Genomic DNA, 27,964 nt, shown 5'->3' with positions numbered 1-27,964 from the left:
GATGTTAAAGGGGACATCGACATGTTTTTTGCTTCAAAACCAAGTGATTTCTATAATCAGGGCATTAACAACCTGATAGTAAGATGGAAAAGCAACATCGAGAAGAATGGAGACTATTTCATTTAATAAATTTTTTGTTTTGATATATAAGTTATTCGGGTTTTTTTCATTTAACAAAAAGCGACATTAATTTATTGACGACCTCATAGAAGGAGATACAAGAACTGGTTTAAGAAGCAAACACTCAGATATTCAAATGCTCTTATCTTACTTCGAATAATAGCTAATTCTGGGATCATTCAAGAGTCTCTGCACATAGTCATATAAGCATACACTAGTGAATACGAAAACAGCTGTTATTTTCCTTTAATATATACACAAGACTAAAGCAGTTTTACATAATAGGATCCAATTACTTCAAAGCTTTTGCGAAACAATTTAACACTTTTTGAAATTACATAGAATATCAAGTACGTAATACGTTTTATTTTAATGAAACAGAAGATGTTATTTATTTTATTTTGTTCATCTTCAGTGGACTAGGTCTAGCTGAGTGGTTAGCAACTGTAGGTTGAAGTGTTCAAGATTTAAGCCTACAATATCCTTCTGAACACTTTGCACTTTCATCTGTGGGCGCATTATAAAAATTACAGTCAATCCCGCTATTCGGTTACGAGTATTTGTGTAGGTGGCAGGTGGTTCTGTCTTATTGCTCTCCCTTTAGTAAGAATACAGAAATGAGAGATAGCTATACCTGACTTTGAGGTTTCGGACATAGACTTTTAACCTACATGCCACATTAAAGGCTACTCAAGTCCAAAATACGGAATACAAATTTTTATTTTCATATATTTCAAACTTAAAAATTATTATTTTTTAAATAATTGAAAAAAATGTTTTTTATTTTATTTTTTCTTATCATTTAAAATTTTTATGCAAAGGAAATTTACTACTTGAAGTTTAGATTTAACTTACAGCAGTTTTTAGCTAAGCAACCACTCAGAGAATCGTAAATTTTTAATTTTATGACTACGACTGGTTTCAAATTAATATAATTTTTTTGCATACAAATGTAACATATATTATAAACAAGGTTTTATAAAGTTTATAAAAAGTCATTTTCATAGTAGTTCGTAATCATATACTTAATTTTGAATAAAAGTGGCCTCGTGCTACTGAATGATATACCTTCTACGTGAAGATAAAGACAATATTCAGTACCTTTTGAAGTACCTTCTTAGAATTTATTGTGACCTGGCATGGTCTAAGGGTTAGGGCGGTCGACTCGCAACCTGTGGGATCGGATCCTAACATCGAACTTGCTCATGTTATGATATGATAGTCAATCGAATTAGAATAGCCCAAGAGTTAGCGGTGGGTGGTGACGACTAACTGTATTTCCTCTAGTCTCTAACTTTTAAATTACGGTTGATGAACGCACATAACTTTCAAGTAGCTCTGCTCGAAAATTCAGGAAACAAACAACATCTTATCGTATCTGATTAGATTACAAATTATTCTAATATCTGTTTTAGTCTTTAAGCGAATAATAACGAATAGAAATACTGACATAATATACGCATGTAGAAGAATTGAAAATGACAGGAATGGGAATTATTTAATGGGAGCGAAGTAGTGAATATATATAATACGTTTTCTAGAAAAAATATCAACAATCTTGCTGAATTCAGTTTAAAAATGTCAACAACAACAAAGATAAACTTATTTCATTTTGCATTTCGGCTCTTATACTTTTAGTACGAGGAAACCAATATCTAACTGTAAGATTTTTTGAGCGAGTGTCCTTCCAAGCGTTTAGAGAGCATGTGGACTGATATATTTGCTGTTTATGATATACATTAGTGCACATTAAGCAGAATACAGTAAAAAAAGTTTATGTTTATGTTAGGTTTCGTACCACTTAATTGTAAACCATAGTTTTTGTTTAATTTACAGATAAATTAGCAGAAGAGAAATATTCTTTAAAAGGTGATTGAATAAGGAAGGTTTTAAATGTGTCCTAAGTGTTACAGCAACTCTGAAGACGTTAATATCCAAAGGAACAGTAGTGACTTCAGCCAAATCTGCTGTATTGCCATAGCTGGCTGTCCTAAATGCTGGAATGCCCCTTATTCTTATATTTCTGAACACAGCTAGGCACTCTTATATAACATCAAAAGCAGCAACTTCCTATTTTCCTCATATCAAGAGATATGAACGACCAGTAAGTGTTACGATTATTGTTCTTATTTTAGCTATTCTTTTCCTTCTTGTGGAAGCAAAATATAATGCAAATAATGTGGGGATATCACACAAAAAAATGGCATAGAGATTGATAATGTTTTGAACTAGAGATGCAGATCTACACCATGTATAGCAAAAAAACAGCAACAACATATTTCCTAAGGTTTATTGACGAATGATTCCAACAAATACTAGAAGCATAAATGACTTTAGCATTGAAGAGTGGGTTGAAAAGTTTAAGTCAAAGCATAGTCTGGTGAGAAAAGATTAAATATCCATGTTGCAGTGTTATCTATTAAAGTGGGTTCAAATCTCACGTTTCCTTCAAGAAACTGCTTATCTTTCAATCCCGTTCCGAGGCCCGAAAATCTAAAAAATAACGATGAAAATGTATTGATACACGTATTATCATACTTATATTAAAATCTACACTCATGTAAACCCCCCTCCCCAGTATTTATGCTTTGGATGTAACGCTTTTGCACTCGATTGGCGCAATGTAGATGGGTTTACGCATGCAAAACTACTTGTGATCCCTTAAAGTCGCAATAAAAGGTACAAGGTAGACCAATCAGCAAGCAGTATTTCGTAAAAACGGAAGTATCGTGGTTGTGTCTATTAATCATGCAAGGATTTAAAATATCCGCCATTTTGGATTCAAAATCCATCAAGAAAATTAAAGGTACAGTGCTGTATACACCACTCTAGGCCGATAACAGACCTACTCCAGGCCTATTCTTCTGTAAGAGTTACTTTAATAGGTCGAAAAATCATTTTCGAAATTACCTAGTCATCGCCACCTCTTCGGGAAGAGCTACTTTCATGTGTCGAAAAGTCATTCTTGAAATGACCCATTAAAGGTTGACTCTTCAGAAACAGTTACAAGCATATCTCAAAACATTACTCACTATCTAACCTTGTCTATCCTAAATAGTCATGTTACTTTAATATTTCAAAAAGGCATTCTCGAACAGATCAAGTCCGTGCTGAAGTATTGTTAAGAAATGTTTTAATGTGTAGAATGTCATTCTCGAGCAGACTTAGACCAAGCTGACAAAACGTTAAGAAATATTTTCATATATCGAAAAGTCATTCTTAAACTGACCTAGTCCAGGCTGACTCTTCGATAGAGCTATTTGCCTGAGTCGGTCACAAAGGAAACAGTACAGTATTATACAGCCAGTTGATGGGAAAAGCATAGAAACTGTTTTCAGAGATGACTTAAACGGTGAATGTCACGATATTGCAACTCGGAATATACATCTCGAGTCCGTGGAGTTCAGTGTAATTTTTTCAGACGTAGGGTATCATCCTACTTGTTATCGTCGATTTAGTGAAAAAAAAAAGGTCCTTCAAACTGAGTGAGAAAGGATGGGCAAACGTTCATAGGAGTGTTTACTTGGTGTAGAGGGGGTGAATTTTACGAACGACATGCGTCAACATTAACATCTCCAAGAAAGAAACTGCGGCCCAGGTCTGGACTTCGTGGTCGGCACCTATCCACTAAGCTCTCAACTGCTTGTACTATTTGTAAAATAGTGAATCAGTTCATTCCAAAACAGCATAAGAGCACAACGGATATGTGGTCCAAGCCCAAACTCTCAGTCCAAGTGAGTCAATTGCGAATTTTATTATTACTGTTATCATTATTAGTGAATGTCTGGTCATATTATACTTTATAGTCAGCTTGGCTAAAATACATTTAATTTAAAAACTTGGAATGACATAAATAGCAGCGGCGTATTGGAATTTAAATCAAAATCAAAAGTTGGTACAAATGTATGTTTTTTTTAAAAATATTTAGACAATATGATGAAATTCGTTAAATTTCATATTTTACACGAACAGTATAAACATGAACACATATAAGTATATAGCTCTTAAAGCTTAACATTAGTCGTGTGAAACCAATCTATACGTAATGTATGACCAATTCATACGTAAATATTGAAGAAATAACACAAAATTCAAAGGTCTAAATGTTTGCAAAGTTGGTGCTCATTTAACTTCGTTCTTTTACAGAATATTATTTTACTATGCTCATTTTCCTATGGAATGTTTATTATGGGCGTATTATTATTATTACATGCCATCATTAAATTAGATTAACGTCAACCATATTTTAAATCAATCTAAATGAGTTGCTGAGTTTAAAAGACAGGCAATAAAGTTACATGTTTCTTCCTTTTTTGAGTTTTCTTATGATTGGAAAAATCATCAATAAAAAGAAAAAATACAGACAGCGGAATAAGACAATATGTAGTTTTAAGTATTTACACCTTCTTTTTGTATCAATGTATTAAATGTTATAAATATTGCAGACCTGAGATAAAAATAGCTGAAATATGTTCAATTGTTCTCAAATATGTCACTGTAGAAAACAGTAATTAAAACCCAATTATTGTCATGAATTTGACGTAGATTAACCCTTGTCCTTGTTAGCCTTTCGTTAATTACCAATTGTATCTGCTATCATTAAGAGAGTAGTTTTATTTATTTTTTCAACAATTTATCATATTATAATATTTTTATAATATTTCTTAATGAAAATAAAACTGAATATTTCTTTGAAATTATATTTGATTATTTTAAAATAATAGCAAATTTTTGAAATTAATTTTCAATATTTAAGCTATTTGATTCACAAATTAAATACCAAAACATTTATATTTGTTCCAGGTAAAATTAGATGTAGTTTGTTAACCTATAGCTACACGTCACTGATATCTCCTGTAAGGGTGTTGAACACTCTTTCCATTTACCACGTGGTAGTGAAAAATCTGGTGAATTAACTGAGATAAGGCACTCTCTTGATTTTCAATGAGCTATCTCCGAAAGTTAATAAAATTTGTCTTGACTGGCTCTTGAAATAGTTTCCAGTGGCGACCTCTTCAGACGGAAGAAAAGTCATAGGTACCAGTTAACAATATAGAGTATTTGTAATTTAGTTTCCATGTACCAAGTTTAACACTAACTCAGTTATACAAGTTTAAATTATGGTAAGATGCATAGTTTTTAGCAAAATTACAGTTTTCCCCTTTTCTATAAAATTGTAATTAGTAAGTTCACTGACTTAAAAATGAAAAAGTGTGTAATCAGCATAAATGTCTGTCTAAATTTCATTTTTGGAAATCGAATAATTTGTGAACTTGTGGAGAACAAACATGGCAAGAAACGCCAAAATGACACTTTTTTTTACCTTTCCACGCTTACGTTTGACATCGTGGTGACTTTTGGCACAAACTAAGGCATGTTATTGACTATCCAAAACTGCATAGAAAACTTAAAACTTATACTTCCGATGGATCGAAAGAAACTTATTTTCGGACTAGATCTTCTGGCCTCACCTAACGGCTAACTGGGAGCTTTTATATTTATATACTTCAAGTTTACGTAATATATGCGTGTGTGTTTGTACAAAATAATACTAAATGTTTGTTAAGTTCAATATATATGTTCTTGAATATTTTTTATGAAACAAAAAGTGGTGATAGCCGATCAAAACATTTTACATGTACAAAAACATGAAGCCATGGTAAGAAAGATGCAACGTCTCGTAACAGTTAGTGGCAAAAGCCGTCCACGTGCCTCAGGCAACAATATATAACATAACCTCTTTTTGCAAATAAGGTCGACATACCTCCCATTAATGGCTGGAGACGGCTTAAATGGTATACCTCCCATTCAACCTGCGTTTCATACCTCAAGCAATTAGAAAATGAAACGGATATTCATGCTATTCCATGTGAACACATATACGTTAAATCGCTGTTTGTAACACACTTGGATTATTTTGCGTTCGGACTATTCAAATGGGAAACCGTCGTCTTTAGACACTAAATGAATTATGGAAAGCATGAAGGGAGGGGGTTTGTGCTTTGGGCACGGTAAGCTTAAGACCGGTCCTATTTTACAATGAAAACTACGCTGCAGTGCTATTTTCAAGATGCACTGTCATCAGAGAGACCCTGACCGGACGTGGCAACATGGACGGTAACGACATGGTAAAGCTCCACAATCGTTTTGATATATCGTACTCAACCTTTGTATATTAACACAACTTTTAAATATGTTATGTAAATGTGCACAAGATAAACAAGAAAATATGGGAAACACTTGGCCCACTTTTTTATTGCAGCTGGAACAAGCAACAGCGTGATTATAAAAAGATGAGAAAATTTTTCCCCAATTTTTTTCATAAATATATTTTAACACAGTACTTTTAACTGACCTCGAACCCTTACTAAATTTATCAAAGGCTTTATCTACAATATTTTATTTAAATTTGGTTTCAACTGCTACATGTTTGATCAATAACAATTCATTACTTAAATCTTCTTGTTTAGTAGATATTTTTAGAGCTCTGTAAGCATTACTGTAAAATGTATACATTAAGATCTGTTTATGAGAAAAACCTAATGTTCTATGATTAACATGTCAGTTATTTAATGTCTTTATGAAAGAACAAAAATGTCATCTCATCTTCAAACTTATGGAGTAAACTAAATAAATGGAAGATACCAAACATATAATATAGTTATATAGTTAAAAAATAAAACTGAGATTTATAATATATAATATAGTTGTTAGAGCTTTTATATTAGACAGATTAAATGGATCTTAGGCTACAGATTATCAGAACATTAAGGTTATGTAACAAATAATAAAAAGGTAAAATTCAGCTGTAGCAGAACACGTACAAACAACACGATATACAATTTTATCAGATAAAACTATGATTGTAGCTCAACCTCATATTATGACTGCGAAAAATATCAGAAAATTGTTAGAAGTAGTACATTTGTTTCAAAAAAAAAAAAGAAAGTAGCATTAAACAATGGTGAAGTTCCAGCTAGGAACTATATTAGTTTATTGTATAACTTATTGTAAAGCTTGGCCAGTAAGTTATGAAAACAGGATAGAACGTAATATCATACGAATTATAACAACTGTATAAATACTGAAACCTTAAATGTGTAAACTACTCCTGAAGATGAGGTAAACTCTCTGAAAAGTGTAAAGAGTTTTTTTGTTATTTTTTTAGTGTGGGTCGTTGATGGCTTAAATTGTATAGAATGAAACATTATATTTAAGTTCATTATTTTATTCTAAAATTACATAAGTGCCATTGTTCATAATTATAACTAAAGTAACTATAATTTTATTTAGTATGTCCTTAACATTCTAAATAATATATTTGTATTTATTAACGTTTCTTATAAATATCTAGTAGGTTGCAAATACATGAGAAAGGTTATGAACGGTTTGATAAGTTTAGAAAAACCATCAAAATTGAGTCAAAAACTACCATTAAGACTTATTAACAAACTTATTATTGGAACTATTAATCACAGCATTAGAAATTACAATCCAGAAACCAGTGGCATTATACAAAATTTCTTTTAACATTCTGTGGTTTTGATACGGCATTTAACTGTTATATTAATTAATATCGCTGCATCGGACAGCATGCAAAATCCTTTAGAAATTTAGAAGCTGACATACAACTTATAAATCCATCATTTTTACACAACGTCTGCTACTACTTACTTCGTGATTCTAAGAAAAAAGCTAAATATAGATATCAAAATATATTATTATTGTACTGTATTGGTAATCAAAACATTTTTCCCATGAATTTAATTCCCGTTCCCCGCTGGAGACAGCGAAAAATCTACGGATTTACAACGCTAAAATCAGGGGTTCGATTCCGCTCGGTGGATACGGCAGATAGCTCGATGTGACTTTGCTATAAGAAAACACACACACAATTACTTCCCGATATCGTAAAAGGTAAGTTAATATCCTAAAACTTTTTTATTAGCGTCGGTTACGTTTTTTTCATTGTTCTATTACTCAGTAGTCACTGAAGCACGATTTAGCTCTCTAGATAATTATTAGACTTTAATGGGTATCGAGTGAAAACGTCTTTCTGTCTATTTAACCAAAGACAAGTCTTAACAATTTAGATTGCATTGTGTAGTATAGAAGGTTTTGTGTGAAACTGAACTAGGACAGATTGACTTGAATGCAATGGGTAAGTAATTAACAAGTCCATTAAGTACGACACAGCTTTCGCTTAAACATCACTGATGTGGATAGTTCACTTAAGTTTATCCCCGTATATTTTGTACTGTTCCAGAGAAAACTACAGAAAATGTAGTCAAAAATGATGAAAAAATCTTCATTTAATTCTTTCTTCTCAATGTTCATCACTATAAACCACGTTGGTTGAACATGTAAATATTTAGAAACCTGGGCTGTCATAACATACCTTTATTTGTCAAGGGTAAGCTGGCAATTGAGCAAAAAGAAAAAAAAAAGGTTTTGCGATCTTAAGTAAAACTTTACATATCGGTGAATTTGAGATTTCTTTACTATCACAATTTTGGTAACACAATTTTGTGACGTCACGTAGTAATAAGTGTAAGTGGTCTTATGTGGTGGGGAAAAAACACGTGCATGAAACGTCAAAAAAAAGGGGTTTAAATAAATGAAAACTTTCTCACGGACACTTGGTATTTGTTTGTTTGTTTGTTTTGGAATTAAGTACAAAGCTACACATTGGGCTATCCGTGCTCTGCCCACCACGGGTATCGAAACCCGGTTTCTACCGTAGTAAGTCCTGCAGACATACCGCTGTATATAGCCCATTGTGTAGCTTTGTGCTTAACTTCAAACCAACCAACTGCGAGTAACGATTTTTAGTGTTATAAGCTTACCGACTTAACGTTGAGCCATTGTGGGGGAGCACAACATAAGTAGCAAGTATAAGAAATGTTTGGAATAACACAATAATTATTAATTAAAGAGTAAAGTCCTTTAACTCTTTACATTTTATAGCATTGTGTGTTTAGAGTTAAAGCAAGGATTATGAATGTTCTTTTGGCGTACATATTTACATAAATATATTGTTTATAGCAAAAACGCAATAACATTTTTTAGAATCGCTACGGTATCAGTGTACCAATTCTTAATTTTAACGAAATAATGTCCCCATAAAGTGAATTCTCCTCACCCAAGTGCTGTAAAATTATTTTACTTTATTGCTAATTTCAAACTCCTAGTAATTTATACGTGCGTTTCTATATATCTAGAAATCTTTCCCGAAGGGATTTAATTAATTATTATCCAAATTTTACAAGTGAGTCTGTACTTTTGTTTTGTTTTTTTTATGTTTGCTCTAGCAAAATATTGCCGTACGTATATATTTATCTAAATAAGTATCTTTATGCATATTTTAACCAGTTAAATTCATGCAATACTTATTACTTTATGTTTACTTTTTCTCAAAAGATTTTACTGAGCTGGAGGTCAGTTATTTTAAAGCACTTCATCTGTGCATACGTTTTCCAAATATATATATATATATATCAATTCGCTTGTTTGAAATTCATTTTTTTTCCGCAAATGTTTTATGACTTTGAATTCGAATGTTTATTATTCTAAACAACTAGGTTCAAAGTACTAAAAGTCATTAAACTTTCTAGCACCAATTACAATAAACTACTAGTTGCTTAATATGAATTTAATTTTCAACAAACTGCTGAATAGATTTTTATATACCATTGTGAACTGCACATCTCTTCTTTTAAGTCGCCACATCCTCTAATACAACATAAAAATATAGTTTGAACTGTCACTTAAAGGATAAATGATCACTGAAATGGTAATTGTTTTTATTCTGTGGTACTGAGTTGAATTTACATTTTTTTTTCATTTTGGATTACATCTAAAATAAGAAGATGTGTTCTTTTTTGAGCACATTGGAAACTGCAGAATATACTGAATATACACGAGGAAAGTAACGTTTAAGCTTCAATCTAATGATAAGAAAAGTGTTAACTTATTTGTATCTTAGTAGGATGAGATAATTAACTCACTGAAATGGTTGTGTTTCTTCGATATACTTTTCTGGTATAACATTAAGGGTCAACTTGCGTTTTCACAGATAATCCATATATTCAAAGTATATGATAAAGTCATGCTTATCATTACCCGGTGTCTACTTGAAAACACTGATAACTCGGTTTGCCTTTGATAATTATTTACTTTAGTATAGCACCACGAGTGTTATGGTGAGTAAATTGGCAAACAAACTAAAAGTCATGAAAAGATAAGTAGATAGCAATTAGAATTTAAACAGGATAGCAATTACAATTTGTGCCGGATTTACTATCATATATCTATTTTGATATCGATGTTTGTTTAAGTTATATTTATTCTTAGAAATGTACATAACTTATATTGTTAAATCTGTATTGCGAAATTCCCGCCTATTCATTAAAATTGTAGAAATTTCTCGAGTGTAAGAGTCAGCAATATATGTGTGTACGTAAACACTGGTGTATCGTTTACATTGTGTTTTTATGTGGATATCTCAAAGGTTTCAGAGAACGCGCTAGTATTCTAAAAAATGTAAGAAAAGTATTGGGTCTCAGAAATTATTTAAACAGGATATACTTTCTTCGCAATTGAACAATTTCCACCACCCCCTATATTTCTGGTTTGGTTATCGTTACAGAGCAGACACAGTGTCCATGCCACTCAATAGACAATGTAGCTGTAACTTGCTTCTGGATACACGACCTTGTGATCTGTTGTACTAGTATGGTACGGAGTTTGTATTTCGTGTCACTAATACACCAGTGTCAATAAAGGAAACCGTAGCCGATTCAAATTCAACAGAGGGGCTTTGCAGATAAAAGGGAAGATTTCCTTGTTATTCTTACAAAGTAAACTGTCAACTTTTCACTTGATTTATTTAGTTTGGCCAAGGATCAAATATAATGTCAACCTTTAGAAAACTGACTAATATGTGACCTAGTTTAGGTATCATCGCACATGAAATATCAATATCAAACTGGTTTCTCTTGTAGACGAAGTCTATAAAGTATTTTTAGTTGGATATATTTTTCAGCCTTTCTTTCAAATAACGAGGACAGCAAGTAATCCAAATTTCATGTTTTTAATAAAAATGGCCATTTGTTCGTTGGTTACCATTTCAGAAAATGAGAAGTTTCAGCGAAAGAAGCAAAAACAAAAATGTTATAATGACTGGTCGAAGTTATAATTTCGGTTGATGTTAGGTAGCATCAATAGATGAACTAAACAGAAGTAATTACCAGGGGGCGAACAAGGTAATGAATGAGTATATATAAAAGTTATGGAAGGTCAAAGAATTTTCAAAATCAACTAGTAAAAACAGGGGGTATAAGGATATACTTATGTGCACCTTTTTTTTCCCGCCCCATTTCGACCTTACTCTCAGCGAATTAGGGGTCGACCGATAATTGTTGTAAGCCAATAGAGACTTACACCCAGGTGGTTAGCCTAGTCAGCTACTATATATGACGAGCATGTTCGGTCAGTGGCATGGATCCGAACTCGCGACCGTGCGTATTTATATACATACTAATAACAGAAGTGTGATCTTTATATGACGAGATAATTCCATGTTCCTTTTCCACGCTTTCATTTATACATCATCTTATGTACTGAATATATATACTCTAAAAACCAAGAGTTGCATGTGATCAACAGTTGTCAACCAAACGCAATAGCTTGTTTGTTACCCTTGGATATTTGGTGAATTAATCGAATCAATGCTACTTACAGACTCTTAGATGAACAAATCTTATTTGTACAATTATTAACGTCACATTACGGAAGTGCTCTTGTGTGGTTTAACCTAGAACTGGATTTCATTGGTCACAATACACCAGACTTTCATTGGAAGAAGGCTACTGTAAGAATCCACCCACTTTTCGTTTCTAAACAAATCAAATTATTTTCGATGACGAGGAACCCACTTTGAGACTAATAATGGTTGGAGACGGCTTGAATGGGTAATGAAGAAAAACTTTAATATAAGTTTAACATAACAGCAAATGTACAACGTTTCGACAAGGTTTTGTCATCATGCTGTCATAGCGGGAATGTAGCTGCATTATTGCTGCATTGCTGCCCTCTTAAGTCAGAAATTATTACTACAGCTGGGTGAACCATACCCTTAAAAATTGGTCGCTTTTCATGAGAGATGTTTCAGCAAAATATATAAGATCTTCTGCTCTGTAGACATTTATCTTTCTACGATTTATTTTTAGTAATAACTTTATCCAGCAGAATCATTATATGCTAGACTGACAAGTAGGGATGGTGAACAAATCTAAGCCTACTCAGACTGGACAAATGTTTTTGGACTAAATAAATGTCTTAGTTTATCTATTTCTATGTTTAATCAAACGTTAGACATATATAAATTTCAACTGTATAAAGTCGAAGGATGTTGTTGTTATTCGTAGTTAAGCAAAAAGCTACACAAAGGACTATCTGTGCTCTGCCCACCACGGGTATCGAAACCTGATTTCTAGCTTTGTAAGTCCGCAGACATGCCACTGTCCCACTAGAGAGCAAAGTCGAAGGATGCAATAAATATGTATAGGTAATATAATTAAACATTTTTCTGCTACTTGTAAATGAATTGTCATCCGAACTATGTTAACTCATTTGTTGTTGTTGTTGAAATATACAATCCTTTTAACACTTGAAGTAAGACATAGCGTCATGTGATTAGCTGAAGACATATAGAATATCTGGGAATATTTCTCAAAAATGATTGTTAAAATAAGAAGCTAGCAGTTATTAACAATTGGAGAACACATTTTGTTTGTTTTACAACTTTATGATCAGTTACGGCTTAAGCATATTATATTGTTGTTGTTTTTTACAACTTTATGATCAGTTACGGCTTAAGCATATTATATTGTTGTTGTTTTTTTAGAACTTTATGATCAGTTACGGCTTAAGCATATTATATTGTTGTTGTTTTTTACAACTTTATGATCAGTTACGCTTAAGCATATTATATTGTTGTTGTTTTTTTACAACTTTATGATCAGTTACGGCTTAAGCATATTATATTGTATATAATATAAATAGTGTTTCGGCTAACTTTTTGTCTCTAATCTTCCAGACCAACTGACACGTTCTGGTATTGACGAAATATCGCTTGGAAAGTGACTTTGCAGGAGGCCTAAGATAGATTTAAAATGATATTCTTGCACGCCTTTGAATTAGAATCTACCAGAGACAAATTTTTAGGAATGTGGAAAAAACAAAAAAACAACAACATCTGTCACAAATTTCAAAACTTTATAAACATTATTAACTGTCGAAAGACAATGATAATGCAAGATGTTGCTATAATAATATCCTAACGAAGTGTGCAAGATCAGTCTGAGTACAATAAACATTGCTTCTAACTATTGTAGTTGTCACGCTGGCTAGGGGGCCCGGCATGGCCAGGTGGTTAGGGCGCTCGACTTGCAATCTGTGGGTCGCGGTTCGAATCCCCGTCACACCAAACATGCTTGCCCTTTTAGCCGTGGGGGCGTTATAATGTGACGGTCAATCCCACTGTTCGTTGATAAAAGAGTAACCCAAGAGTTGGTGGTGAGTGGTGATGACTAACTGCCTTCCCTCTAGTCTTACACTGCTAAATTAGGGACGGCTAGCGCAGATAGCCCTCGCGTAGCTGTGCGCGAAATTCAAAACAAACAAATAAACATGCTACAATTTAAACTCTGTGATAGTTGTTGGAATTTCTTCAGGCCTTACTATATCTTAATGATTTTATGAGTCGATGGTTAAAATACTAATCGCATTGTCTTACAGACGATATAACATGAAACCTACCAAAACTATACGTCAGACTCTTCATTTGGCTTGTTATATATATATATATGAATAGGTTCGACGTTTTATTCTATTTAGACCTTAAACTCCAAGTTACACTCTACTTTGATATTATGTAATACTGTTACTTCTTAGGATGTATTTCATGCTGTTAGTCGTAATGATGTACATTCAATTCTTCGTAATACTAAGATTTAGTCTTCATGTAATGCTAATGTTCAGATTCCTGTGATGTTTTCTATCAAATATTGCGTCATTCTGTTGCATGCTTAATCTTCACGCTGTGCTCTTATTTAAATTTCATGTAACGTTATCGGAGACTATACAATATTTTTAGTTAGTCTTCCTTTTGAGTCTTAAAGATTAGACCTCATGCCATTGTTTAGAATGCTCCTAGTCATGCTAAATGCCATGCTGTTGCTTAAACATCGTGTTACGCTCTCAGGGTTCGTATGATGTTTTCAGTTGGACTCCTACATAATGTGCGTATAGGTAAAATGAAGTTCGACCATACTTTTGTTTAAACAGTGTAAATTACGCTTTGGTATACATTATGACATGTATTCATTTAGCCTTAGTATGATGATTTTGATGAGAGCTCAAGTGATGTTGTGAATTAGACTTTATGTTATGCAATTAATAACACTTTATGTGATGCTTCCGCCTACAATAAGACGCCATGGTAATATTTATGTTTTTCACTAAACTATATGCCAGACTACGAGTTAGGCTCCGTGTTCTTATGTTGATTGGCACTATGTTATATTATGTGTCAGACTTTATGCTATCATATTAGGTAAACTTTGGGATACTGTTAATTAAATTTCAATCCAGGCCCGGTCTTTGAAACCACGTGTAGTTTCATATTTTTGTCATGCAGTTATTATTCACACCAAGCTTCATGCCGTGCTGTTATTTATACTATTTTTATCTTGTTCGTTAAGTATCATGCCGTTGAAAGCTCTGTTTTGTATAGTGTCATATTATTAGCTAGACGTAATTTTGGCTACTTGGCTAGGCCCGAAGTTGTTGTTATGTCATATCCTCGTCACGCTCTGCAGCATGTTGTATATTAAACTATAGGTTGGACGCTTGTCGTGTTGTTGTTAGACTGAATGTAATCCTATGATTTAATTCTCGCCTTACGGTGAGAGTTAAGCTCCAGTCATATATTCAATCATAATCTAACCCATACAGTCGGTTAGATTGCTGAAGGGTTGGATCCTATGATATAGTGTATTCTAAATTATTTGTTATTCTGTTAAATATCTCAGTAATATATTGTATATTAAGTTTAATGTGTTTTGTTTGTTAGAAATCATCATATGATGCACTTAGTTGCATATTATGCTATTAAGCAGACTGTATGTCATGGTGTATGTTTTTCCATGTCTCATTGTTGGTTAACCTTCATTTGATGTTGGACTTTATGGTTATGCTGCATGCTAGGCGTCACATTACTGGGTAGGCTAGACGCCGTAGTTACATCGTTAATTAACTTCAAAATCATTCTGTTGGTTATACCTTCTCTACTAGTTAACCTTCCTGTCATTCTGTTGGTTAACTTTCATGCCATACTGTTACTTTATTATTCTATATACAAGTCACACTGTTGGTCAGATTGCTTTCTATTTCATACATTTTCAAAGTTGCTCTAAACGTAGTGCGTTTGCTAAGATTTGTTGTTCTTTGCGATTGTTGAAGATGTTGAAGGCATGCTGTTATATAGAATCCGAGTTTTTGTGGAGTTTAGTTATGGAAACGACATATCATGCTGTCGTCTTCATTCAATATCTTTTTTTATCTGTATATTTGTTTGTTTGTTTGTAATTAAGCACAAAGCTACACAATGGGCTATCTATTATCTGCCCATCACGAGTATCGAAATCCGGATTCTAGCGTTGTAACTCCGCAGACATACCGCTGTCTGTATAACAAATATTTGATGCTGTTGTTTAGGATGCAAGTCATGCGGAAGGTTATACTCCATATAAAGGTTATGGGTTTACTTCATGACATATTCTTAGTTCTTTATATGCTACACTTTTGTGCAGACTTTTTCTTTTGGTTACATTTATTCATGCTGCCCATTAGACCTTATGTCATGATTTCAATTACTTTTCATGTCGCAATGATAAGAAAAGTTCATAGCATGACAGTAAGTGTCAGTGGCATGCCATTATTTACACTCCATGCCATGCTAATAGTCGGGTTACTGACTATTGTATTTATAAAAGTACTTACATATAAATTTTATGTTTTTGCTGTAACAGCTTCTCCTTTATGCCTTTATCGAGCTGCTGACGGTTGACATGGTTGAGCTATTTCTTTTTTTTTTTTTTAGTATCAGAAGTTTGTTTAAAATTGGGTCATAAATAGTTTTGTATGGGAAACTAGTGGTATAGTTATTTAAGTGTATCCAATTAAATTACATGATATGAAGTTATAGGTGTTCGTGCATAATGTTAGAGAACAGTTGCTAAGATATTATACGGAAGTTGGGTACGTCACGTTAAAACAATTTTGGAGCCTCATCAAATCGTTACGGTCCATGTCGTGACGTTTGGTCAGGTTCTACCTGACGAATGCGCATCTTGAGAATAGCCTTGTAGCATAGTTTCCATTGCTAAAGGCTCCATCATAGGCTGACATGTATAAAGCACACCCCTCTTTCCTCCAGACTTTCCATAAGCCATCTACTGTACGAGAACGATGTGATTGATAACGTTCTGATTAACTGGTGGAAAGGGAAGTACTATAAAAATAACATTAGAATGTGATGTAAGCAAAGACGTATTTGCTTGATAGTTGGAATGGGAAGTATAACTCATATTGGTATTAGAATCGATGGTTTTGGGAATTTTTGTTTAGCCAAACCATGTTGTTCTCCAAATATCAGAAGAAGTAGGGCAATTCTAAAGGTTATGAAGAATAAAATTTCGTTAAACCCACTTTTAGTGATAAATAATATCCAAAGATCGGCAGTTCTCGTGTTAAAGGAATTTGATCTTTTTCAATTAAATTAATATTTAATTATTTTCGTCTAGAAATAACTCGAAATATAAAAAAAATTATGGTTTGAGTTAAATGCTCTCCAGAAAGTAAGCGTACAATCAATATCTTACACTATTACAACCAAATAATAAATAAAAGTTACATTTCATTACAGCATTGGCTGTACGTGGTCTAGTGAATAGCGAACTCGAACTGTGAATTCGTGACACATTGCCATAAAAAACACCGTCCACACGTTGGGGCCAAGACTTAGCGGTGGGTGCTGTTGGCTAGTTTCCTTTTCTTCAGCCTATACGTTCAAAATTTGGGGCTGCTATGTACAGATATCAATTGTTTAGCTTTGCACGAAATTTTGTAACAAACAACCAAGTACACCATATATACATTAAGTCTTCATAACTAAAATTTACATAACGATTTACCTATTTTTTACACCTAATTTCTTACTCAGTACTTCAGCCACATTTTGTAAAATACCATTATTTATATCAGATTTATCGTGAGCATTCTGTGTTACATAATTACTAATTTTGATTTTCTTTATATAGAAGTGTTATGCTTTTAGCGCTAATTTTGTGGTAAGATTAACAGGGCGTAATGACATTAAAGTATTTAGTACAATAATATACGTACTTATTCTTCGCATTGATGACGTCAAGCGAAAACTTAAATTTTTCTCAGTTGCTATTGTGATTCTTATTGTTCTTATATAATCCGTACATGCTTAAAGATTACTCATTGTAATTACTTTTGCGATATTCTATATCATTTTAGAAATATGAATACAATCGAATAAACTTGTACCAAAGCATGTATATTTCTTAAACTTCATTGAAGAGAGAAGAATGAGATAAAGTAACTCTAACGTTTTTCTTTATATTGTATTAAATATTTTACATTTTATTATCCGCATATATTGAAATTAAGTTATTAATCCTGCCTTCGGAAATTTTTAGGAACGATGAATATCAAATTAAGGACGACTTTATCACAGACGTTTCGAGTCTGGTTAAATTCCAGCTACTAACTTGGTTTGACTATTTATATTCGGTTTCTTCCTTACAGTATAGAAAGCGCGAAAGAAAAAAAAAAGGACAGTACATAATAATTGATTTTTGCCGAGAACGTGTGCTAAAGAATGCACAAATACATTTAGACATAATAAAGAAGTTTGTACTTCTACGTTGCAGCTGTTTTTTTCAGTTTTTTTTTTTTTGCTTTTCGTACCTAATTTACAAATTTTTTGTCTTAGTCTTCGCAACAGTCTTTAGGTGTTTACCAAAAAGCACGTGAATGAAATAAGTAAATCAGTAGTTAAAAGTTTAGAAGAAAAAATTCCACAGTTATATTTTCGTACTGATGTATAGCCTACAATGATATGTGAAACAGAATATGTCTGTATCTTTACAACGCCCTTATTTCGAAGTGCTTTGAGTCTGAAATTATATAACCTCAGTTGATTTAGATCAAACGTTTGTGTTATAACTATCTATATATTATATTATTATTAGATAGCAATATCTAATAGTCAATTTCATTGTATGATTTGGATTCTCATACAAAACAAACTGTTTAAAATTAAGTTTAGGTTTCAATCCTCAGTTGGTGAAACAAACGTATATTTATTTGTTCTGACCGTTTTCTGTATTTTAAAGAAAGCAAAACAAATTTGGCACTTTTCGTCAAGAAGGTACTGGCAAATGACGGTAAAAAGTACACGACAAATGTATCGAGATGAAATAAAAAAAAAAGTTTGGTTTGTTTTAAATTTCGCGCAAAGCTACACGGAGAATTTCTGCGTTAACCGTCCCTACCTTCGCAGTAATAGACTCAAGGGAAGGCAGCTGGTCAAGAACATACACCACCAACTCTTGGGATACTCTTTTATTAATGAATAGTGGGATTTACCGTCACATTATAACGCCCCCACGCCTGAAAGGGCGATCCTTAGATTGCGAGTCGTGCGTCGTAACCACCAGGCCATGTCAGGCTTAAACAAAAAGTAATCAGTAGATTTGACATTTATCTTAATTATCATTTTTAATAATTATTACCTACCATACCAATTATCCATTTAAATATGAAATTATTTCCTGTAGTAATTCAATTGTTTTAAAGTAACTCATTAAACAAACATAAGGTTCGAGATCCTACCAACGCAAAATTGACTTCCCCGGTGTATGTATTCTGACTAAGTATATTTTGGAGTCTATCATGTATTATCCTAACGGTTGTTTTTTTCCTAAACATTTAAAACACATACTACTAAGTCCTAAAATAAAAGCTCTAAATTCAAAATTTTACTATTGCTAAAAATATTACATTTTTAATAAGAGTGAAATTCAAGTGCAAGAGAGAAAGTGTCAGGAGAAATAAACGTATGATATCATCATATCTAAACTTTCACGAAATGCACTAACAATTGCTGGACGATTCGTTGAACCTAAATAGAAGTTTCATGAAAAACCCAATCTAATAACGTATTCTATTCCAATACTTTCTGTAAAAAGAATTACTCTAAGTTCAATCTACTGCCCGGAATAATGGTCACACTGTATTATTAGATTAAACTTACAATATGCTTGATTTCGTTTCTATTATAACATGTTTAGACAATAACATTAGTGTTAAGTCGTTTGAAAATGCTCGTTTCAAGATTTACCCGGTAGAAATAGTTAAATAAAATGAAATCGAAAATGGGAAATCTTATGTAACATGACCTATTTAGCTTTAGTAACTCACTGAAAACTGATAACCGAAGGGTTTCTAGAGACTTACAACAACAAATTGTTATTATCACTCTGATAACTAGATATTTCATTTAATTTAATTTTGTAAAAAATCATCTACAAGTTTTCCTTCATAAAATACCGTCTATATGATTCTATATTCGAAAAACTTGCTATTGAATTGTATTCATAATGTCACTAGTAAAACAATTCGCAGCAACACAAGTCTTAATTTAAAATCGTCTTGGGTTCCACTGCCCCACTTGAACTGCCAAATTTGACTAATCACACTATTTCTAAGGTAACAGTAAGCCTGTGCAGCTGATAATTGCTAAATACTCTTAATAGCATAACATCTGAATGGATTCTAATCAGAACATCTATAAATGTTATCTCTGTAGATTTCTTAATCTTCGGGTTCTCTATATAACACAAAATCTGTATACAATCAACTGTTAGTTTTTGTTCAACCTCGAATAACTGCTTTTCTATAAAATACATATATAAAACCTCTGATCATTACATTATGCGAAACTATACAAAATCTAAATCATGGTTTAATAATGAAGTTATTACTTCAACACAACACTCAAACAGTGGCTGTTCGAATATAACCCTTTAACATACAACTCGTTTGATTTAGATTTTCTATGAAATGAAACCTGTGTAATAAGATCACAAATGGGTACTAATTTTTCCACAAATAATTGTTAAGCGTTAAGTTTTTAATTAAAAATTAAAGAGTTCAGTCGTGAAGTTTCTAAGCTTAATGTCGCTATTCTTCTTCCATGTTCTAATAAACGTATATTATTAAAGAAAGATGAACTGGTATATTATTAGCGAAAGATGAAGTGTGTAAACGAATTTACAGAGCACATCCATGTGTAAGTTCAAAATAGAGCTTTGCTGTTATAAAGTTCAAAACTTTACACTGAAGTACTTGCGTTTTTGTGTGTACAATACTGTGTAATATCGAAGTTAAGAACGTTAAATGACAATTAAGAAATTGTTAACGTATAACTTGAACTATTTTAAGATCATAATTCAAGTCAGTGTTGCATACTTTCAGCATAATGTTATATGAATATGAAAAAAAGCCTTTTTAAATAATTTTGGAGATATTTTACAAACTCTTTCCAATACAATCGATCAGAGGAAACTGTTGTTGTCTTCCTTTTTCACAAGTTTTTTGTTTCTGAGTAAATTTGACCCTTATGTATATTAAAAACAAACAGACAGTCAAGGATATCAATTATATGATAATCTTTCAGTTTCCAACTCTTCTTTAAATACGAGTTTGTGGGTTTGTTTGTAGCTTACTGCTATACCATTCTCTTCTCATGATAATGGTATGCATGGTAAGAAGTCCAAAACAGACTGGTTCATAGCACGTGGTTTTGGAGAACACCACACAGTCGGCAATAGCATTTGTAACTTACATAATATTCAAATACGTTCCAACACCGGAGATGAAATGGCTTCTATTTGGCATTAAAAGTAACAGCTTCAATTGAAAAATGGAGTATTTTTCCAATAATTGCTACTCTAAGTAGAGTTGTTAGATAACTAATTGAACTTCATCTGTAGTTTGTAAACTTTGAGTTGGTTTGTAATGATATTCAATAAGAGAAATACTAAGAGAAGAAGTTCGGATGTAAGCCTGTAATAAGATATATCTTGTTTCACTATAGATATTATGCTCATTGATATGGGTGAAGCCATATATATATATGAAATCAATTATATGGCTCACAAATTAACGTTTTCTTGCATGCACGTGTGTGTGAATTAAACTATATATCTGGTACCCTAAATATATTCACTGCAAATGTGTTTGACTAAGACTGCCTAAATATCTATAATAAAGTGTGACAAAAGTGGCATTAGTTTAATGTCGTATGGATGGATATCGTGAAATATTTATATTGTAGTCATAAGAAACATTTTTAAACAAATCGACTGGAAATATTTAATTACGCGCAATCATTTAGGCAGATTGAATGTAAAAAGTCGTCTATTAAAATTGTTTTCGCAAGTATTGTTATCACAAATATGTTTGTACTTACAAATGTTATTTCGGTGCGAAAAAAACAACAACAAAAAATCACGGCTTTAAAATAAGCCAGAATTTATAATTGACTATATAACAGTAATAACCTGAATCAAAAGAAATATAACCTTGACCTTATCCATAAATGAATAGATTTAGATAATAATAATTATAATTGTATTACTTACTATATCTTTTCAATGTGATTTCCCCAGAAAATCTATAGCTCTTCACCTGCACATTGTTCTCTGAGTGTTGAAGTCTCGGTTTAAAAGGTATATCTTAATGTTCAACAGAAGTGACAGCTCATGCTATTGTTGTGTTTTTGTTGCTACTAACGATGATACATAACAGAAGGAACTGTGACGAAATCACTATATATCGTTAACAGAGAAAGTACCCAACTGATCAGACATTGCATTTTAATCTGCAAACTACTGTCGTTGTAAATGTACTTATGTATATAGAGATACTTACTCCCTGTATACAAATATAAATTACGTTGTTCTATGACTTTCTCTAATACAAACAGCCAATCACAACATTACAGGAGCTTCTGCATATTTTCCTTTTCAGATGCGGCATGGTTAATTTAAATAATAATAATAGCTGGAACTGAAATGTACAGTTCGTATGTTGGTTGTATCACGTAATATTCTAATACTAAGAAATTAAGATATAACCTAGAATAAATTGTCTGACAAATTCATTAAGACAAACAGTTTTCAAGATTTCTTAATAGAGCCATTATTACTAATGAGTTATTTTTACTATTTTAAACGAATCATAATGCAAGTAGCTTAAAACGTATCTCTTTATATTATACAGTTGTTTTTGTGAGGTAAAGCTAAGTTATAATTAGTTAAAGTTCGTGCTTAATGTTATTATTGTTATTAACATTTGTAATGAGATTTCAACTCACGTTTTCAAATCCTAGATGTAACGGTAATAGCAGTGAAAATTCTTTGCAGTCATAAAGATGAACGTAATTCTAGTTTTATATCTAGGAAGTAAATTTATTAAACATTTTTTTTTTCAAATTACCGAATAGGATACTTTTTATTTTATACTAGTTCAAGGCAACAGTTTTCGTATTATTACTATCTGAGCAGTTAAAAAATATTCATTTAAAATTTCCAGTGTTTGTATAAGATATAAGCATATAATAAATGCGGCTTAGTTGTATATATTTTTTTTGTAATATCTGCGTTTCTCATGCTCTAATGTAATATCGGAAATGTAATATCGTTGTCTAAGCTGTTTAAGCTTGTGCTTTATATAAAATTTTTATATTATTAGAGTAGATGGTAAGATAGAATAAAGTTTGTATGCGAGGAAGAGCTTACTTTCCTTCAACTGATTTTAGGATATGTACAGGGGAAAATATATTGAAAATTAGTCACGACGTAAACCTAATATATAATCTTTTTCAATGGTCATGAAAATGGTCTACAGAAAAAAACAACAACAAAAACAAAGATGCTGTCATTGTCCAGGTGCTCATGTGTAAGTCTGTAGACTTATAAAGCTAAAATTCAGGCTTCAATGCACAACACAGATAGCCGATTGTGTAGCTTTGTGCTTAACAAAAAGATGTTTTCCGTTGTTGCAAAAATATTCACATTTCTAGTCTTGATTTGTCAAGTCAATTGGAGAGACTTTCAAACATCATGAAGCCGTGGTTCTACGTAAATAAATATACTTATTAAAGCTGTTTTAACTCGTTTAAGACTAAAGTTGAAAACACCACCTAGGTTGGTTAATTTCGTAAGCAGTTTAAGTCTTAGTACTTCATTATTATTGTGTACTCTCTAAATAATTTATTTACGACAAGCAACAAAAACGTTCCTTTCTCAACACCAAAACTAAAACAATCAATAAAATGGAAGTTGCAATAATGACCACTTTCTAATGTTTGTAAGTATTTCTTAAAATGAAATGCTCCGAATCACACCTGAAAAATTAGAAATATATAAATAATAAAATGTTATTCCTTTAACCAATAGTTCTAATGCAACCGGAAACACAATAGAATTGTTAAAATGCATTTTAAAATTGCAAATAAAATTTTCTTTGTTTGGTTTATATTATTTTACACTTGTACATCAGATATCACCAGGGAGGTTAGTTTTTAATTCTTTTTCGTCATTATTTGTCTCCCTGAAAAATATGCTTCCCATTGTGCCCAACTGAGTTTCGAAAAACTCTTTCAGCAAGCAAATTAGGATTCGTAGCTCTCTGTTAGATTACAGTTGGCAAAAAGTATTTTGTTTACTAAGGCATTTCGTAGGGGAGAAGATCATTGAGTGGATTATTCTCGCGGGTGTTGGTTGACTCAGCTCGTGTCTGTCTTACAAAGTCTTAAGAAAACTACAAGGTCCTACCTACGTGTCAAACAAAAACACGAATCAAATACCAGGGCTGCAGTAAGTGTTCCATGCCAGAACATTATTAGCTAATAACGTCTGGCAAATTTTCATTATCAAATTTAAAAAAGGAGGGAATTATTTTTCATCTCAGCATTCGTTTACTAATAAGCTCCTTTGATAACACTCACATCAATTTGTTTGTAATCCGTTCAGAAATATGTACCAAACATATTTTTATCGAACTATACGTTATTTTACATTTAACAATTAATGTTTGATTATATCAAAAGTTAAAAAACAACAACATAAAAGACGTTTTTTTTTGGCACAATAATAGATAAAGTTGTTATCATATATTTTAGCCGAGTAGTTCCGGTAGTCACTAGCCTTGATGATGGTAATTGTATTACCGAAACTAGTCAGTTGAAATATCTAATAAGGATTTTATTTGTCACTATGCCAAAAAAAACGTCGTTTTTGTTTCTTTGTTTCGTTTCTTAATATAGTAACACAGTGTGCCAGAAAAATAAATTACGATTGAACTCTTCCAGAACCTTGGCTTAAAAACTTGTATGCCGAAATAAAAACGTCATAAATTTTCATTCAAGTGAGTTTGATCATATTACATATTTCTGCTGTACTGCTTGGTCTTAGATAAAAATGAATATTTTAATTCATAAAGTCGAATAAAAGGTATTCTCATTTTATACATAATTATGGAACCATTTTTAAACTCTGTAACAATAAATATATATTATAATAAAGATATTAGCTCCAAATGGATTAGTGACTTTTTAAGATATCGATAGCTCCTAAGGAAGTTGCAATAGAAAAATACTGGGCTGATAAAAATACATTCTGGAGATATAGGTCGTCATTTTTATCTACCTTAATAAACTCCAGTTTGCGTTAAAAAAGTTAAGAACAATAGAGAAGAGATTAGCATTATTTTAAAATCATTAATCATTAAATTATTTGTTAAATATCGTGTTCTTACACATTTTTCCCGTGAAACACATCGCTTTTAAAATGTGTGCTTTTTATCATTCGTTATCTACGATAGCCAACATTTTTAGAATGCCAGTAATAATCATTGAAAGGTTACTCACAAAATGTACAGGGTGTTTGTTCATATTGTTACTTTTTCGAAGCTGATTCACACGCATGTATATATATCGTGGGCATTGAATATGTTAAAAATGCATAACATAAACGTCTCTATTAATAGTTGTACATGCGATAACATAAGAACATAATAAACTTTTAACGAAAAACTCATATATAAGCAAGTTCTATAAAAACTTACGGTAAGTTCATTTACCTCTCGTGTATCTACATTTTTATTGTAATGTTGAAGCTGGCAACCACTTTTAGTCCAATTTCCTCTGAGGACTGTAAAAGTAGGCACATAAGTAGCAATTATATTTTAAGTTGTTTTTTCTTTCTATTTTACTCTGAACAGAACAAGATTTCGACTTTATTGTCAGTTGAAACATACTTTGTGCTCGAAGGAATGACAGTAGAAATAACTGATCGTGTAAACATGTCGATAATATATATAATCATTGGAACTGAACAACTTTAGTTGATCATTAATCTTTGTTAGACGAATTAGCCCCTGTAGAACAGGTTTTTGTTCAAAGCATGATAGTGCTAGTCCAAAGTCCAAAACTGTTATCACTTGTAGTGTGCGAAATAAAATGAATAAAACTAACTCATCAGCTTACCTGCAGCAAAAAGCAATGTTAGCCAAAGCCACACCATGTTCTTGGAAGTAATCCGGGAATTAGCAGCGTGTTATGTCCACACACGCAAGTAGTTGCCTGTCCACTGAACGATAGAGGTGGATGGTTACTGAAGATCGCGGCAAAACCACTTGAGAACAATTGACGTGGTAATGGTGGCGCCATCTCATTGTAACATATGCTATAATAGTAAGTATGAATGTTGATACCATTTGTTTAATTAAAACATTTTCGTTCTGAAATCATGTAGGTTGTAAATGAACAGACGCTGAAAATATAGTTAATGTAAAAGTAGAAAAGACATCTTTTGCTTTTCATCTTTTTTTGAATGTGTTCTTAATTGCAGGTTATTATATTCTGCTTACTTCTGCGTATCATATAAACTTGACGTGACAAACCGAAGAAATATAAAGGAAGTTCTGGTAGGAATTTTGACTCATGTTGTACTTTCTCCAAATTACCGGCATGTTTTACACCGTTAAAAACGAGTAAGGTATAGATCTTGCATCACATTATTCACATTTACGCTTCGTTTCTTTATAGTTAAACATAAAGCTACACAAAGCTTTGCCAAACACGGTTCTCGAAACCCGGTTTTTTAGCGTTTTTATACTTTTACCGTTATAGCACTTTGAGTAAAACTTGGATAAAAAATAAGGTTATATCACACATTTTTTTTTATCTAAAATACACAGAAATCTCCAGCAACAATTAGTTGAATTCATTGGAATATCGATGGTATTTTTTTGGCAAACTAAATTGTAAACTTATACAGTAGAAATATAGATATTAAAGTGTAAAAACAAAAATAATGGTATAATTCTGACACTACAATATCGTTCTTGATAGAAATTTGAAAAAAAAAGCTAACGATAAATTTCATAATAGATTAATGGGGTAAAATACTAATGAAAATGTTTATTTGAGGCCATTTGTTAACTTATGATTAAATTAATGATAAATAATTATTATAGTGCTTATACGTCAAATATATTTAATGATTACACATAAATGTTACAGATTTCTTTTCAATTTCACCAAAGGTTACTTTATTGGTGTTTGAAAAGGACTTAAAAACCCCATTAATGTTGTATACAAATCACCGTTATAAGAGGCCTAACTTTATTTCTTTGATTTGTTGACCAAGCTGTGCTGATGAGCCTTTAATAGGCGAAACTGCAGTCAACAGCAGAGGGTACGGCAAATAGTTAACAACAACAAAAATATTCGGCCTCTACGTCACAGATTCTCCTTTCAATTTTATCTTTGGTGAAATTGAAAATTTATCTATATCATATATATATATGTAATCATGAAATACTTGGTCCGATATATAATGTGAAATAATGATTTAGGCACGAGCTCTAATATTATTCAAATACGTAAATTATTTTAAGTCACTATATTGGTTATTGAAAAGGACTTAAAAGCCACATTAATATAATAGCTTGGTTGTATGATTTTTTGAATAAACATTGCAAACAGTCCTTTGCGGCTAAAAGTGATGACGTATTACACCTACCAATTTCTTTTGTACTTTTTGTTGTTGTTAGTCGTTAAGCTGCAAAAAAAGAATATAGTCTATGAGCTTGTGTAGGCCCTGTCTGTGATGTATATTAAAATTTGGCAGCATTAATATTATTATATAATTGCAAAATCCATGCTGCCATTTTCCACTCAACTCTACCCGGACAAATCCAAGATGGCCGCAAAACATATATAAACACTCATACTTCTCTTTGTATATTAGCTAGAATATAGGTTCAGGTGCTTAAGCATATGTTTTATAAGACAAACAATTCACATAATTGTATTACAAATCGACAAAAAGGATTTTGTTCCTGGTATAAATTCAAGATGGCCACCAAAATTGCAAAATTATTGAGTAATAATATATGTAATTAGATATTAATAAATAAATGTCTATGTTTGCAGTACCGTTTGTTTAATATATGAATTAATATCATAGAAGCATTAACCTTAATGTAGAAGAATTGTCTTTTCTATATTCTTATATTACGCTTCCAATTTAGGCGTAATCGATATCACAAACCTACACTTGCAGGATTATATATGCAACTAAACATTTTTATACCATCAGAATCAAAGTCAATC

General features: G+C 32.0%; 1 protein-coding gene across 2 annotated transcripts in view; it reads right to left on the bottom strand.

Annotated features, from left to right (window-relative positions):
- LOC106467340 (synaptogenesis protein syg-2-like) overlaps positions 1-25,920 on the bottom strand; it is a 110,515-nt gene extending 84,595 nt beyond the window's left edge. For both annotated transcript variants that reach the window (XM_022396196.1, XM_022396203.1), the window contains exon 1: positions 25,832-25,920. In XM_022396196.1, coding sequence (XP_022251904.1) covers positions 25,832-25,868 — 37 coding nt within the window. In that variant the 5' untranslated portion in view covers positions 25,869-25,920. The remainder of the gene's footprint in view (positions 1-25,831) is intronic.
- Positions 25,921-27,964: the final 2,044 nt, after the last annotated feature.

Source organism: Limulus polyphemus, unplaced genomic scaffold, assembly GCF_000517525.1.
Source record: "Limulus polyphemus unplaced genomic scaffold, Limulus_polyphemus-2.1.2 Scaffold79, whole genome shotgun sequence".
NCBI classification, from domain to species: Eukaryota; Metazoa; Arthropoda; class Merostomata; order Xiphosura; family Limulidae; genus Limulus; species Limulus polyphemus.
Note: the sequence above shows the minus strand (reverse complement) of the source record. Positions and strands in the feature narration are given on the sequence as shown.